Source organism: Lissotriton vulgaris, chromosome 6 (assembly GCF_964263255.1).
Source record: "Lissotriton vulgaris chromosome 6, aLisVul1.2, whole genome shotgun sequence".
In the NCBI taxonomy this organism is placed as follows: domain Eukaryota; kingdom Metazoa; phylum Chordata; class Amphibia; order Caudata; family Salamandridae; genus Lissotriton; species Lissotriton vulgaris.
Genome location: NC_141694.1, coordinates 1678570312 through 1678587468, shown reverse-complemented (window position 1 = coordinate 1678587468; position 17157 = coordinate 1678570312). Strand labels below are relative to the sequence as shown.

Below are 17157 nucleotides of genomic sequence, written 5' to 3'. Positions count from 1 at the left end.
ATGCACCGACCACACAGCTCCACTGATGCACCCACCACACACACAGCTCCACCGACACAGCTCCACCGAGGCACCCACCACACAGCTCCTCCGATGCACCCACCACACAGCTCCACCAAGGCACCCACCATACAGCTCCACCAAGGCACCATCCGCACAGCTTCACAGATGCACCCACCACACAGCTCCACCGAGGCACCCACCACACAGCTCCACCGAGGCACCCACCACACAGCTCCACCGAGGCACCCACCACACAGCTCCACCGATTCACCCACCACACAGCTCCACCGATGCACCCACCACACAGCTCCGCCGATGCACCCACCACACAACTCCGCCGAGGCACCCTCCACACAGCTCCACCGATGCACCCACCACACAGCTCCACCGATGCTCCAACTAAGCTCCACCAATGCACCCACCACACAGCTCCACCAATGCACCCACTAAGCTCCACCGATGCACACACCACTCAGCGCAACCACAGCATCACTCACACAGCTCCACTGATGCACCCACCACACAGCTCCACTGAGGCACCCACCACCACCGATGTACCCACCACACAGCTCCACCGACACAGCTCCACCGATGCACTCACCACACAGCTCCACCGATGCACCCACCACACAGTTCCACCGATGCAGCCACCACACAGCTCCACCGACACAGCTCCACTGATGCACCCACCAACCAGCTCCACCGATGCACCCACCACACAGCTCCACCGATGTAGCCACCACACAGCTCCACCGACACAGCTCCACCGATGCACACACCACCCAACTCCACCGATGCACCCACCACACAGCTCCACCGAGGCACCCACCATACAGCTCCACCAAGGCACCCACCACACAGCTCCACCGATGCACCCACCACACAGCTCCACAGAGGCACCCACCACACAGCTCCACAGATGCACCCACCAAACAGCTCCACAGATGCACCCACCACACAGCTCCACCGATGCACCCACCACACAGCTCCACCGATGCACCCACCACACAGCTTCGCCGATGCACCCACCACACAACTCCGCCGAGGCACCCACCGCACAGCTCCACCGATGCAGCCACCACACAGCTCCACCGACACAGCTCCACCGATGCACCCACCACCCAGCTCCACCGATGCACCCACCACACAGCTCCACCGACACAGCTCCACCGATGCACCCGCCACACAGCTCCACCGAGGCACCCACCACACAGCTCCACCGAGGCACCCACCACACAGCTCTACCGAGGCACCCACCACACAGCTCTACCATGCCCCCACCACACACCTCCACCGATGCACCCACCACAAAGCTCCACAGATGCACCGACCACACAGCTCCACTGATGCACCCACCACACACACAGCTCCACCGACACAGCTCCACCGATGCACCCACCACACAGCTTAAATGAGGCACCCACCACACAGCTCCACTGAGGCACCCACCACACAGCCCTACCGATGCACCCACCACACAGCTCCACCGATGCACCCACCACACAGCTCCACCGATGCACCCACCACACAGCTCCACCGATGCACCCACCACACAGCTCCACCGATGCACCCACCACCCAGGTCCACTGATGCACCCACCACCCAGCTCCACTGATGCCCCCACCACACAGCTCCACCGATGCAGCCACCTCACAGCTCCACCGACACAGCTCCACCGATGCACCCACCACCCAGCTCCACCAATGCACCCACCACACAGCTCCACCGACACAGGTCCACCGATGCACCCACCACAAAGCTCCACTGATGCACCCACCACACAGCTCCACCGATGCAGCCACCACACAGCTCCACCAACACAGCTCCACCGATGCACCCACCACCCAGCTCCACCGATGAACACACCACACCGCTCCACCGACTCAGCTCCACCGATGCACCCACCACACAGCTCCTCCGATGCACCCACCACACAGCTCCACCAAGGCACCCACCATACAGCTCCACCAAGGCACCCTCCACACAGCTTCACAGATGCACCCACCACACAGCTCCACCGAGGCACCCACCACACAGCTCCACCGAGGCACCCACCACACAGCGCCACCGATGCACCCACCACACAGCTCCACCGATGCACCCACCACACAGCTCCGCCGATGCACCCACCACACAACTCCGCCGAGGCACCCTCCACACAGCTCCACCGATGCACCCACCACACAGCTCCACCGATGCTCCAACTAAGCTCCACCAATGCACCCACCACACAACTCCACCAATGCACCCACTAAGCTCCACCGATGCACACACCACTCAGCGCAACCACAGCATCACTCAGTGCAACCACAGCATCACTGGTTCAAATATGTTCTTTCAATGTTTCAAACTGTTTTTAAGATTTGACGCTTTATTACAAATCACAAAAAGATGTTAACATTTCACTTCTGTTCTTGGATTTTCGTCACAATAAAAAACACTGAACATAATCTTCACAAAAGTTATTTACAAAAGTTTAAGCTATTGCCATTACAAATTAAATAAATTATTTAAGTATTAATTATTTAAAAAAATTAAAAGCCATTGTTATTTGTAATATCAATACATCTAAGTCACGTAAATACAAAACATGTTGCATTACAAATGGTATAGGTGTCACATTTGCGAAAGTTATAACTATTGGCATTGTAAATGACAAAGCTAATAATTTAGCTATTTTAAAAAATAACACATAAATAAAACAAATTTAATTTATAAGACCAATAGCTCAAACTTTCCTAATGCGAGCCCTATTGCATTTCCAATGCTTGTTTCCATTTGTAATGTCTGAGAAAAGATTCCATGTAACTGCGTCTTGGTGTGTCGCATTAGAAGAGCTACAAAATGATGCAGAATTTTCCATATGAGTAACTTATAATAGATGTTTTGGGTTGGTTTGTCTCTTTATTACTTGGTCAGGTTTAAAAAGAAATGCACAAGTAGTCAACAAATAGATAGCTGACAAGTGTTTTGACCCTAGTAAGGCAGACCTTGTTCAAAGAAAGCACGTATAGTAGTGGCTTCCAAGAGATCTTGAAAGACTCTTTCTTCTAATATGATCAGTATGCTTTGCAGAGGATATTTTTGGATGGTTCCTGTTAGAACTGGCTATTTCTGGTTGGCTAAGGCTGACGCCAAAGCTAGGCAGAAACCACCTTTCTAGTCAGGGCAAGGGAGTCACACGCCAAGATAACCCCTGCTCACCCCTTGGTAGCTTGGCACGAGCAGACAGGCTTATCCCGGAGGCAATGTGTAAAGCATTTGCGCCAGCACACAACAGCAACAACATCCTAGGCACACCACAAAAGGAACTCCACACAAGGTTATATAAAAATAACTTCTGTATTGTGAAAACACATCAGATAGAAGTCACACATGTACATGGTACCAACTGGCACGGGCAATATTCACAAGGGATTATTTACACCAGGACAGGGCCACATGGGCCACTGTCAGAATCAGCACTTAGTAGAAATAGCACTTCTAGAACTTAGAATAAGTATAGCACAAAATAACAGTTATAAATCACAACCAGTAACTACTGGGAACAGGTAAGTACCACCTACGCAACCCTAAACACCTTAGGTAAAATGTCACGCAGGTAACGAGGACCTCACTAGGACCACCTGTACTAGAAAGAACAACCACCTAAGTATCACAATACAATTAGGGGTATAAGCAAGGACACATTACACGTGATGCATCACAACATTCAGAGGTGTAGGGAAGGAAAAACACATGATGCATAAACAAACACATTCAGAGGTGTAAAATCAAGGAAGACACATGATGCATAGTAACATTCAGAGGTGTCAGAACATAACTCAATAGCGCAAAAACACATGATGCCTAAAAACATTCAGAGGTGTAAGATCAAGGTGCGTAATCATATTAAATGCATTACATTTCCTAGCACCATATCACATTGCGCAAAACTCACATTAGGCAATTACCATCACATAGATAATCACATTGCGCCTAAATAAAATCACATACCAGCCCCCATCTAATAAAGGGACTAAAGAGCCCTGTGTCCAGAATGTCAGGGCGCGCTGCCATGCAGCGCCAGTCAGGGGTGCGCCACTGGCGCAAAACCTAAACGTAGCAGGTGCCCACTACTTGCTGGGCACCTGAGGACAGTCACAAGACCTAAACGGTGCAGCTGCCCACTAATTGCTGGGCAGCTGGGAACTTCAAACTGCGGCAAGGGCTCTCACTGGCCCTAGACAAACTGCGCCGCAGGGGTTGGAGCCACACAGGCTCTCAGTCAGCTGAGGGGCGTTGGAGCCATCTGGCTCTGTGAATTCTCTGCCCCCAAGAGCCTCACTGGGCTCGCCAGCACATGGGGACCGCTGGAGCCTCTCTGGGTCCTAAAACAAATGCCCCTTCAAAGCCTCTCTGGGCTCTACTCAACGTTGGGGCGACCCACTGCCAAACGGGGCTGCCCTGCTGCACCAACTATGCCTCCCTAGACAGAGGGCAGGACACGGGCTATCGGGAGAGCCTACGGGGCTCTAAAACACACAATGCCCCCGAGCCCTCTTAGGGCTTTAAACAATAAGTATGCCGCCTTGAGCCTCACGGGCTCACAACCACTCAGACCCTGCACTGGAGGGGAGGGGCGGGCACCGGCAATGTGCCCCGACTGCCCCCTCCCCTTTGCAGGCACTCACCGGGGTTTTGTGGATGCTTCCACGGTCCGCGGCTCTCTCCTCAGCGGCGGCGTGGCGGGGCTCTCTCTCCTCATGGGAGCCCTGCCTTCACGAAACGCCCGCTTCGCTGTTCACCCGGTCCCCCATCTCGGGACCGGGCCTTCACCAGCTCGCGCTCTCCTTCGTTGGCGGCCCTGGGGCTCTCTCTACAGCTCACGGGAGCCCCGGGCAGCCATTAATTGGCCGGCTTCCTTCGCTCCTCTCGCCTGCCATCATCTCCGGTCTCCCTCTCCACACGGGAGACCGGCAACGAACCAAACAGCCTCCCCCCGGGCAGGGGGAAGCGGAAGTCACCAGCTCGAGCCAATGGCAACGCGGCCCTGGGCAGGGAGGCGGGCACAGCGCCCCCTCTCACGATCTCCTGGCCGGCGCCGGTGATTTCCACTCGAGGCACAACATGAGGGGTGGGCACCCTCGATAATAACAATAAAAGCGCTACTAAGCGCTTGTGGGCAAAGATAAAGCGCTCTCAGCGCTATAAAGGAAATACAGCGCTCTCAAGCGCTAGGGGCATGAATCAAGCGCTCCCAGCACTATGGACACAACATAAAGCGCTCTCAAGCGCTTAAGGGCAAATACAGCACTCCCAAGCGCTAGGAACAACAAGTCCAGCAAAGTCCTTCAGGGGATGCATCAAAGTCCTGGGGGGATAGGAAGAAGGTCCAAAGGATCCCAGGGCAAAGCAAAGCCCCCCCACTCCCCAATCAGCCCAGGCACGGCAGAGGGGTCCCCCAGAAGTCCTCCAGGCATTCATCAGGTATCCAGGGGCTGGGCAGGGCCCAGGGATTCCCCTGGGCCCAAGCAGCAGCACGCCCCTGGTAGTATTCAAGTCAGAAACAAGAACATTTTGGAAGGGGACACAGCCCCTTTTTATACTATAAAATACTTTGTCTAAAGGGTGCAGGCAGTGTGAGAACCAGCTAGAACTGGTTATAGGGAACTCCTTTCAGTGTGAGGGCAGAGGCGACAGCAGGAGGTGGAGCCAGCATTGTGGCAGGCAGGCACAGCCCCATTCACTCCCAGGTGCTATCTCCTCCCACTTCCCTGGCAGCAGATGCAGCCTTTCATCCACGGGCTGACTCAGACAACCTCCTGGGGCTCCCCAGCCCCTGTCATCCTCAAACCAGACAGTCAACCAGAGAAGTGTGGCTCAATGGTTAGAGCGGCAGACCCTGATGCAGAGGTTTAGCCCGGGACCAGGGTTCAATTCCCCGCCTCGGCGGGTCTTGGGCTCAAAAACTCCACGGACCTGATAATTCTCGCATCGGTGCCTATTCCAATCATGGAGTCCCACTCTGCAACTCTGGGCAATAGCTTGCTTAATCTCCACAACGGCCCCCACAACGCTAAGGATGCCTGGCCTCCACCTTGGGGGTGCCCAGGAGTGGACACCTCACAGGGAAATCCAGGATGGGTTCCACAGCGGTATTCGTACAAGTGCCTTGAGACCCTTGCGGGTGAGTAGTGCGCTATACAAGTATCAATTTACATTTACATAATCCACAAGCAGGCCCAGGCACTCCTGGGCCAGGCTCACCAGCCAATCACAAGCCAGGCACAAATTACACAAATATGCCAACTTCTAAAAGTGGCACTTCTAGACTAGACACAATCATGCCGCATATACCATTGCACAGCATTCAGTCTCACGAGTTCTCTCATACCAAACTCGCCCCTGCACTCCCCACACATCAGGAACTACCATGGGCATACATATTCCCCATTCATTCCTATGGGAGGGCAGGTCACTCACCACACTTACACAGAGAGCTCACGCACTATACACTGTACCACAGTGAAAAGTGCGCAGAGGCCTAAAATCACCAACACCAGGTCACAGAAACAGGCTAGGAAAAAGCAAAAAGTCTCGGGGTGAACCTGCCAAAAGGGCCAGGTCCAACAGTTCCTGTTAGTCCTGTCTTAAAAGACTATTGCAGAATATCGTCAGGTATTTGAGAAGCCCTTAATCACATGTCTTTGTTATAAAGTGACTATAATAGTCAAGGACAGAACAAATTTGGATCAAAACTTGGCCTCCTTGATTAAATTGTGATCAATCCAAGTTGATATTAAGGAGTCGATTACAATGCCATTCGGAAAGGCTCTGAATCGGATTTGGGTCTGCCGAATCGGATTTAGAAGCCTTGTTTCCGACCGGTTTGGAAACCTTTCCGAACGAGCGATTACGATGTTTGGACTTTTGGACTTTCCGACTTGGTTCCGAAACCGAACCGGATGGCATTCGGAAAGTCTGAGTCGTTCAGAGCTGAATCGTGTGTGTCTACGGGCCGCAACAACTCGGAAGCATTCCGACCGAGCGATTACAATGTCAGATTCGGACAGCCTTTCGGAATCAGTTGTTCCGACTCGGACCGGCTGTCGGAATCTGAATTTTGGGGGCCTGTGGCAGGCCCCACTTTACCCGGGCCTTCTGAATGGGGCCCGTGGGGGTACCCAAGGAACCCCCTCTTTCCACCCATACACAGTGTGGCAGGCACCAAGGGGTGCACGATTTTTCCCAGCCACCCTTTCTTCAAAGGGAGCCTGTGTATTCGGTCGGAACACAGGATCCCATTGAAGTCAATGGGAGTCCAACCGAATCGTATCCGGAAGCATCCGGATGCTTCGAAATCGGTCGGTCGGACTCCCCGGATCCAATTCGGTCGGAAACCATTCCGACCGGCATCGTAATCGACCCCTTAGTGTGAGAAGTGTGATATGTTCCTGACACTAAGGTATTGTTAACCATTCAAAAATAGAAGTGCATCTGGGATAAGCCACTCAAACCCCGGGTTTCTCCGAGGTCCAATGTGACTGAAGACGCGGTGCGACTCCAGCCTTATGATCTTGTCATGGAGACCATATCTTCCTTTGAATAGGTTCCTGCACTTTAACAGGATCTGAGGTTGGCATAGGTTTCTAACCGCTATTACAGCCCAGCCTTACTGTAGCACGGTAATCAAGAAATATGAAAATGTGAAGATAGGGTGATCTATGCCGTTGTTAATGCGAAGGCTTTGAAGAACTACTGAGGCCCGACCTTGCTGGGGGCATTTGCTTATGAAATATGGAAGTGAGCATATACGATCTGTTTGGTCTTTGCGAAAGAATTACAAGGACTGTAATTATCTGCTCAAAAATGGAATAATGCAGCAACACATTGGAAGAGTCACTACAGGCCCACCCCAGACAAAAAACACACCGCACAACTCTGGTCATTTTGTATAGTACGTCAACATTTGAAAGTGGTTCAGAGAAGGACTATAAAACCACATACATCTAGGAGGATGAGGATTAAGGTCTACCAGTAGGAATAGTATGATATATACACACACACACACCAAGGATAATATCATTACATATTCACACACAAAGGAGACTGAGGCCACTGCCTCATGGGCCCCATCACAGGATCTGCTGAACTATATCGAAGACGGCTTAATGGGCTGCATAAGAGCTGCTGAACACAATAACTAGAAATAATGGTCGATTTCAAATAGCACAAGGAAAAGGATCAATGTAACCTGCAAAACCGTGCACGCTCATGGCATCAAAATACAATATATCAAAAAGGCTCACCTCATAATGGTACATGATCATCTGATTCAATAGCGTGGAAATCGAATAAAAGGATCCAGTCATCATGCCTGCAACATAAGCAACCATACTGCATCATTATGAGGACAAAGAAAAGCCTGTGTGTAGAATCAAGTCAATGAGAAAGAGGACCAGCGATCCATTACTGATGAGGCCCATTACATTTAAAGACTCCTATTTATTTTGCATGCGGACATTATATTTAAAATGCCACATCAGGGGTAACAAGTGCTATATGAATGCAAACCTTTCATCCCCTTTTATCACTCCGCTATCCTTCGCACTCCAAATAACTGACTAATATCCACCACTGAAATTACTTTCATATTTCACCATATTAATTCACCACTAATCCTTTATGGGCTTCCTGAATAGCATGTTTCAACACCCCATCAGGGGTAACTAGTGCTCTATAAATACAAACCTTTTTTTCCGCTATCATTCCAAATCCAAATAACTGACTAACCTATCGACCACTTAAAATGTACTTGCATGTTTCACTATACTAATTCAACACTAATCCTCTACGGGTCCTGGAGTAGTGTGCTACCCGCCGAAAAAGGGACTCGACGCCTCGTCAGGGGTTGTAAGCTCTATATAAATGCAATTACAATACAATACAATAAATCATTTATTACAGGTCCTTAGAAGACAAAAAAAACACAGGTAAATGTATATTTCTACTTGGAAAAACACGCAAACCGTGCACCGTTATGAGCAAAGCGGAGCTGTACCGCTCTGTCCAATTATACATTTTACCAGGTGAGGGAATACATGCGGGAATAATGAGTTTCTGAGTTACACATGTGTGCAAAAAAGGCCCTGTAGCTGGGAAACATGTGGTGTTGGACTCAATACTTTAAGGTCCTGCATGTTATCCACTATTCCAGGGTAGCAAACTGGCAATGCCTGGTAATTGGAGGCGATACCCGTCTGTACTCTTGCCCCAGTATCACTCTCTCTCAAGCTACTGGGATCCCAGAATACATTCCCTAATATCACACTCTCATCTGTTTTTGTCTCTCTCCCCTCACATAGATTCACCCAAATGACTAACTTTACCGGAGGTGTGAGTACGCAAGTGATTACTACTTTTTACAAAGATAATCCACGTTTTAACAAATAAATGGAATGTCTTGTAGCTAAGCAATAGCGCGATGAATTAATGCCATGGCTAATCTGAGTTGTTGGATCCAGCATAAATGGTCACAGGAAGTCCTACTTACTCCCCCAAATTCTGTGAATTACATCAGAGGAGTAGAACCAATGGAAGCCGTTGCATGGGCAGGACAGTAAGATGGAGTAGTTTCTGTCCTGTAACTCCAGTTCTGTAGTAGGGGTATCTCTGTTATAGTCATAATCTAGTGAATAGTCCCGCCCATGTGCGGGGGGGGGGGGAATTTCTCCTCCCTCAGACTCAGTTTCATTAAAATGTCATTAATGTGCAGCATATAAAATAGGAAATTGGAGAGAAACAAGAAAGATGTGCAAACTAATAATGCTCATTATCACTTATTTTTATATAAAACTTAATATCAAAGCTTTTCCAATTGGATGCATTATAAATTAGAGGAATAGCTATTATCCTAATCAATGGCACTGAATGTATCGATGGTCAAATGCTGACATGGAAACATGTGAACTGCAGGTTATACCGGAACTCAACAGCCAGGCTTAACGGACTGAGCTATCTTACCCACTCAGCAAGTTAGGAAATCGAAGTTAGAAATATGGCTGCTTCTCTTTCGAAAACAGTATGAATGCCTTGATTGTAAGATTGGTGTTTTGCAAGATTTTCAGGTGGAAGTTGCGCACTGTCCATTTTTGGCCTTCCAGTGAATTCTCGCAGACATTTTTTACATTTCCATATCAATGGATTTCACATTCTTTTATTGAAGGGAATTATCCCATTAGCAGTGATGACTGGCACAAATAAAGACTTTATTTTGTATCCTACATGACATCTAGTGTTGACTATTGCTTGGAAAGATAGGGTTTTGTGCAAAATAGACACTAATGCTGGTACTGTTGTGATGACTGACCTCACTTTTTGGGAAATTTGTAGTAATGACAACATCTGTGCACCAAACCCTCTACATACATTTTCATCCTGAAGTGCAGGAGCAAGGTCTAATACAATATAGAAAAGTGTTTTCAAGCAGTACCCTTTTTAAATAGGAAGGTATTCTCCACAAAAAGAAAAATCTTGAATGAGGGTTTCCAGCCTTTGCAAAAAAAAAAAAAAAAGCAACACAGATCACTTGTACTCAAGGCCTTACAGAAAGAATGGAATGGAGACAGAAATGTGTGCGGTGCAGCAGTCTTCTCCTGCTCAGATATCTTTAGGACAATAAAAACAATGTTTGCTTTTCAAAGACAACCTCATTGGAGACAGAGCTGGGTAAGGACAATCACTAAGAAGATTCACGTCACACTAATTACGGATGAAGCCTTGGCATACAACATTCTATACAGTTCCACCCTTGCAGGGAGTGTGCAGGAGGTAATCAAGTATGTTCTGTGAATGACATGCATTCAGAGACTGAAACCTTGAAGTTGAGGGGGATGTATGACGTTACAATGCATACTTCTACCACGCATGCCTTTACAACGCGGTTTTTACATCGCAAACCTTTACAACGCATAGCGCTTTGGGGTGCTAGATAGTGAAAAGTTTAATTTACTATTCCAACTCCAGTCCCCGTGGACACTAGGGAAGGTGTTGGATAGTAAATTAAACGTATTCCCTATCCTAGAGCGCCCCCCAGCGCAATGCGTTGTAATGGTTTGCGTTGTAATGGTTGCATTGTAATGGTAGTGCGTTTTAAAAATTTCGTTGTAAAGGTTGCTCACCAGTTGGGGGATCATGACAATATTAATTCCACAAATTCATCAATTTCATTAGGTGAGCTTGGTGACTCTAATGTAAGGACAGACAGAGAGAAATGTATTCATGTATTTATATATTCATACGATGATTTATCGAATGTAGTTCACTTAGCTACAGAAAACAAAGATTTCGTTAATTCAGGTTGGTCACACTACAACATTTTCTTTGGGTTAGGGGCACACAAAAACCTGCATAGAAGAAAGAACCAATGCTGGATTTTTACTCTGTGTAGTGGACATGAGTTGATTGATAATGTTGAATGAAATCAGCTAACCCTCAAGTGTAAAATGGTCCCATATGTGTGTCCCAATTGTTCAGTTGCATGTGTCTAAATGCAATATAGAGGCTTATCAAGTATAACAAATGTTATGACTGCTTAAATTAAAAGGGAATAAAACACTTTAGAGGGAGACAAAATGTTCCCTCTAATATTTTAACAATGTTTTGTTTTTTTCACAGGTATTACGCAATGCCATTACTATTTTCTATCACTTTAGAGATACAATTTGCAATGTTCACATAAACTACACATTCAATTTCTTTCAGTTGTTTATAGCTACTCACCTTGCTCAAATGAAGGTTTCAGTCAAATCAGTATAAGCAACAATACCGGTTTTACAAACAACTGAGCACTGCAGATTGGGCAGGAGTGAATTATATACATTGGTTATATCCTGAGTTTAGCCTAAACAATGATGGATAGCGGAACCATGTCACCAACTTTGGCGATTACATGAGGACATTGTGGTCTCATGGATCCAAATATTAATTTATTTCCTGACACTAACATTGTTGATGTTATCATTAATAATAATTTGTTTCACAGGTTAGACATATCTGTCAGATTTAGAAAATAACAGTGAATAAGGTGGCAAAATTCTGAATCTTTGTCAAATGTGACTGTGAATTATCCTTTCGCAGGAGGGACCTGCATGGACACATTTTGGATTGTGAAGAATCTTTATCAGGAAGTTTATTTTTACTTGTTTGTGAATAGGGACGTTTCTTGGGTTCAGAGGAGAGGGCGCTACTGGGCTTCGAGGAGAGGAATTTGAATTTTTGAATTTTAAACTATTTGTAAAGCGATTTTTATTTAAACAAAAGAGGGGGGGGACCAAGGAGCCAACAAAGGTCCAGTGTCCATGCTCCTAAAACAAATCTGTTCACAATAAGAGGACAAAGTTCCTATACCAGGGTACAAAAGTTACCCACGTATCTGAGTGCAAATAGTCACCCATGCATTAAAAACAGGGAAGAATGGGGGAAAGTAATCCTAGGTAAAAAGTACCCTAATTGTTATATATTTAAGCAACCGTATACAGCTACATGATTTGAGGTCCCAGGGATAGTTGGACCATGACTCAAATCTGCAATGTTAGTTTTCCAGAATCTTTGATTAAAGCCGGGAGAAGACTAAAGATAATAGGGCCACGTATACAAACAAATTCAAATCAAGGTGATGCGATGAACCGAAAACAATAACATGCAATAGTAAACAACTTTCCTCAGCAGAAAATAACCCATGGTAATTGTCATTTTCTGATGTAGTGTAATCGCAACAACACACTACATATGTGGGTGTGACACATCGACGCAGGTATAGCGACAGTCCCTCTCTAATAGTTATTCTTCATGCAAGGCTTGTTTGTACCTCACTTTGTTTGCCCTATGTCTGCGACTCTGTTCTGTTCTTTTTGTCCTTTTCGTCGTCTCAGCAGCGTTTGTCAAAGTAATTCTAGTAACTCTGATAGTGTTGTTGATATTAATTTCTATATGATATGCAGCACTGTATCATCTGCTAAGTATTCCATTATTTCAAAGTAATAGTAATAATTGAAGTGATGATCTCCTACTGGGAGAATAGGCGTGCATGCCTACTGGGTGCTGTAGCGATACGTAGCAGCAGTACTTGTTTGATGAGTAGGAGCACACAGTGTCGTAGCAGTGCCATGGAGTTCAGCACAAGTCTCCAGCATCGCTACGTTTAGTGGCGGCCTCTACAGCTTCACACGTTATTGTGTAAAGAAGTTACCGCACTAGGGGGCATATGTATCATCCGTTTTTTTAGTCGCAAACGCTGCGATTCCCAAAAAAGCAGCGTTTGCGACTAAAAAAACCTGAAAATGCGATGTATGATTAAAATCGCATCGCAAAATTAAGGAATCGCAAAATTTGCGATTCCTTAATTTTGCGTCAGCATTTAAGGAATCGCAAATTAGAATTCCTTAAATGCTATGTATGAAGCAGCCAAGTTGTGCGATTTTACATTAAGAAATCGCAAATTACCACCAACTTGAAGTTGGTGGTAATTTGCAATTTCTTTCACAAATGCACTTTTTGACATTTGTAAAGGTGCCATGTAACGTACATACATGTCCTTAGGGCATGTATGTGCGCCATACGCGCACACATGTTCATTTCAGGGGTGCATCAGGGTGTCCTTATGACACCCTTGAAATTATTCTCAATTTGCGATTCTCAAATTGCGAATCGCAAATTGAGAATGACTTCACATTCATTCCTATGGGCCTCCTGGCCCACAGAAATGAATAGGAAAGTATTCCTTAATTGCAATTTTGCAATTTGCTAATTGAAATTAAGGAATACTAAGAAATCGCTTAAAAAATTGTGATTTTTTTACATACATCCCTTTTTGCAGTTTTCAAATAGTGATTCTCAAAAAATCGCTATTTGAGAATCGCAAACGGGGATTTTCATACATATGCCCCTAACTCACTATGTCATAGTTTTGTACATTTATTGTACACAATAGTAGTATGTTACAAAAAGTAGTGTGTCCACTTCTTGTGTGACTCTTTGTAGGGTAAGGAGCACTCCATTAGCAAAAGCTCCGCTATTGGCAGTTGGTGAGTTGCACCACCTCCTTCTCAACAATTATAGTTGTAGATACCCAGTGTGGTAATGGACAGCATCCGAAGCAATTTAACCAGTAGCAGAGCAGTAATTCTTCAACAGCTATAGCGAAGTGGAATTTGTCGTGGTACTCTCCGCTAGATATTGCCAGCTGTATGCAGTTAGACAGGTAGCAGGATAGGCATTGTAGTGATCAGATTTGTACATTACATTCATTTCAGATTTGTTTTGTTCTATTTAATGTCCATGGCAACAATCTAAGTCAGGGACGCTACTTGCAACTTTCGGTATATATGCCTCTGAGTACCTGCAATTCAGTGTAATAGTGTTACCTTTCCAGTAATTCCATTGTATGTGTGTGATTCACTCTAACATGCTAATGCTGTACGCATTACTACATTAAACCCAGACCTTTTGGTTTTGCTATTGCTTGTTTATATTCATTATTATTAGTTTTAAATATCTATGGGCCAGAGGTACGACCCTCAATGTTTGCAGCTCATAATTCGAATTATTTTGCAACTCGCATATTTCGAGTCGCAAACACTGATGTACAACAGTGTCTGTGACATTGTTTGCGATTCCCAAATGGGTCACAAAGGACCTGCCTCATTAATATTCATGAGGCATGTGGCAAGCACTCACAGTGATGCATTTAAAAAAAACATTGAAACGTTTCAGTTTAATCTTTTAAGAGCAGGCTCTTAAAACACATTTTCACTCCCACTCACAAAGGGAAGGGGTCCACTGGTGACGCTTCCCGTTTGCGACTGGCTGACCACCAATTTCAAATTGGTGGTAAATGTGATTGTTTTGCAACTGCATTTGCGGTTGCAAAACAATCTTACATCCCCCTGCGACTCTCCAATAGGAAAGGACGACCATGGCATGCACCTTCCTAATAGCGACTTGCAAAATAGGTTTGGTACATGCTACAACCCTTTAAGCAGTCGCAAATGGGCCGAATTCCCATTTGCGACAGCTAAAAAAGGTTGTACATCTGGCCCTATATCCTGCTAGTGAACACAGTTGCTCTTGGTGGCACCTGCCGCAGGTGAAGTGTACAATCAACTGTGGTCCTATCTTTCACTTTGAGTGGTGGTCTCTGCTTTGAATCAGCCGGGGAAAAGCCATCATCTAGCACTGATATCTATACTGGGTTCCATCCAATTTGTCTTGTGATGCTGCATCCCTGGTACTGTAGCTGTGCAAAAATTATCATTTGTTTGTCATTGACGTTTGAAATTGTACCCTTGTGCATTATTGTTTTGTAAATCGGGCATGGACAGTGATTTTTGTTTGAGCTTTCAATAAGAGTTAAATTCCGCCTTTCGTCTGACTGGAAGGGATTGGGGCTTCCTTTGGGTGATACCAGGTCCTGCCTGGAGCACTAGTAATTGCATTTGCTGCAGATTTGTGTACAATCTGTAGATGGTGTTGATTTTTGTGAAGTCTTAACAAACAAGGAATTCCAGTACTTGATCTTCAAACCAAAAGCCATACAGGCGCGAGTTCAACTACTTGTTTGCAAATGTACGGATTCATCAGACTGATTTGAGACAGTAGCGCGATTCCTGAATCGACCATCACACCAGCAGTGTTAGAGTTGGACTGGATGGTAAGGGAACATCGCTATCGATATGACGCTTGTACTCAGCGTTTGATATAGTGGCAGTAGGGGCGTGGCCTCTCGCCGAGGGGCGTGGCCTATGTGGGCGGGGGGTATGGCGGCAAAGGCAAGGTCCCGCGGCAGCGATAAACTCCGCTGCGCGGTGGAGATGGGAGCGTAAGGATGCCCAGGACAAGTGAGCAGTAACCAAGTAAAAACAGCAATTAATAGTGACACTCAAAAGTTTTAAAATTTAGGCAAACAAAGCAGTCCTACTCCCGGCTTCCGCCTCAGGAGGAAATCGCTATCGATATGACGCTTGTACTCAGCGTCTGATATAGTGGCGGTAGGGGGTGTGGCCTCTCGCCGAGGGGCTTGGCCTATGTGGGCGGCGGGTATGGCGGCAAAGGCAAGGTCCCGCGGCAGCGATAAACTCCGCTGCGCGGTGGAGATGGGAGCGTAAGGATGCCCAGGACAAGTGAGCAGTAACCAAGTAAAAACAGCAATTAATAGTGACACTCAAAAGTTTTAAAATTTAGGCAAACAAAGCAGTCTTACTCCCGGCTTCCGCCTCAGGAGGAAATCGCTATCGATATGACGCTTGTACTCAGCGTCTGATATAGTGGCGGTAGGGGGCGTGGCCTCTCGCCGAGGGGCGTGGCCTATGTGGGCGGCGGGTATGGCGGCAAAGGCAAGGTCCCGCGGCAGCGATAAACTCTGCTGCGCGGTGGAGATGGGAGCGTAAGGATGCCCAGGACAAGTGAGCAGTAACCAAGTAAAAACAGCAATTAATAGTGACACTCAAAAGTTTTAAAATTTAGGCAAACAAAGCAGTCCTACTCCCAGCTTCCGCCTCAGGAGGAAATCGCTATCCGACGAGGAGACAGATGATGGGTTCCTGGTGAGGTATTTGGAAACGTTAGCAGCGTAATAAAAGCCTTGATGTAATCACCGTGATTTGAGGTCCCATGGATAGTTGGACCATGACTCAAATCTGCAATGTTAGTTTTCCAGAATCTTTGATTAAAGCCGGGAGAAGACTAAAGATAATAGGGCCACGTATACAAACAAATTCAAATCAAGGTGATGCGATGAACCGAAAACAATAACATGCAATAGTAAACAACTTTCCTCAGCAGAAAATAACCCATGGTAATTGTCATTTTCTGATGTAGTGTAATCGCAACAACACACTACATATGTGGGTGTGACACATCGACGCAGGTATAGCGACAGTCCCTCTCTAATAGTTATTCTTCATGCAAGGCTTGTTTGTACCTCACTTTGTTTGCCCTATGTCTGCGACTCTGTTCTGTTCTTTTTGTCCTTTTCGTCGTCTCAGCAGCGTTTGTCAAAGTAATTCTAGTAACTCTGATAGTGTTGTTGATATTAATTTCTATATGATATGCAGCACTGTATCATCTGCTAAGTATTCCATTATTTCAAAGTAATAGTAATAATTGAAGTGATGA

The 17157-nt window shown here is 46.5% G+C and overlaps 1 protein-coding gene across 2 annotated transcripts in view; it reads right to left on the bottom strand.

Moving 5' to 3' along the window:
- FLVCR1 (FLVCR choline and heme transporter 1) overlaps positions 1–17157 on the bottom strand; it is a 163967-nt gene that overhangs the window by 40785 nt on the left and 106025 nt on the right. For both annotated transcript variants that reach the window (XR_015296689.1, XM_086927868.1), the window contains exon 4: positions 8295–8362. Coding sequence is in view for 1 of the 2 variants with exons in the window: in XM_086927868.1 (XP_086783994.1) it covers positions 8295–8362 (68 nt within the window). In the remaining variant the exon portion in view is untranslated. The remainder of the gene's footprint in view (positions 1–8294; positions 8363–17157) is intronic.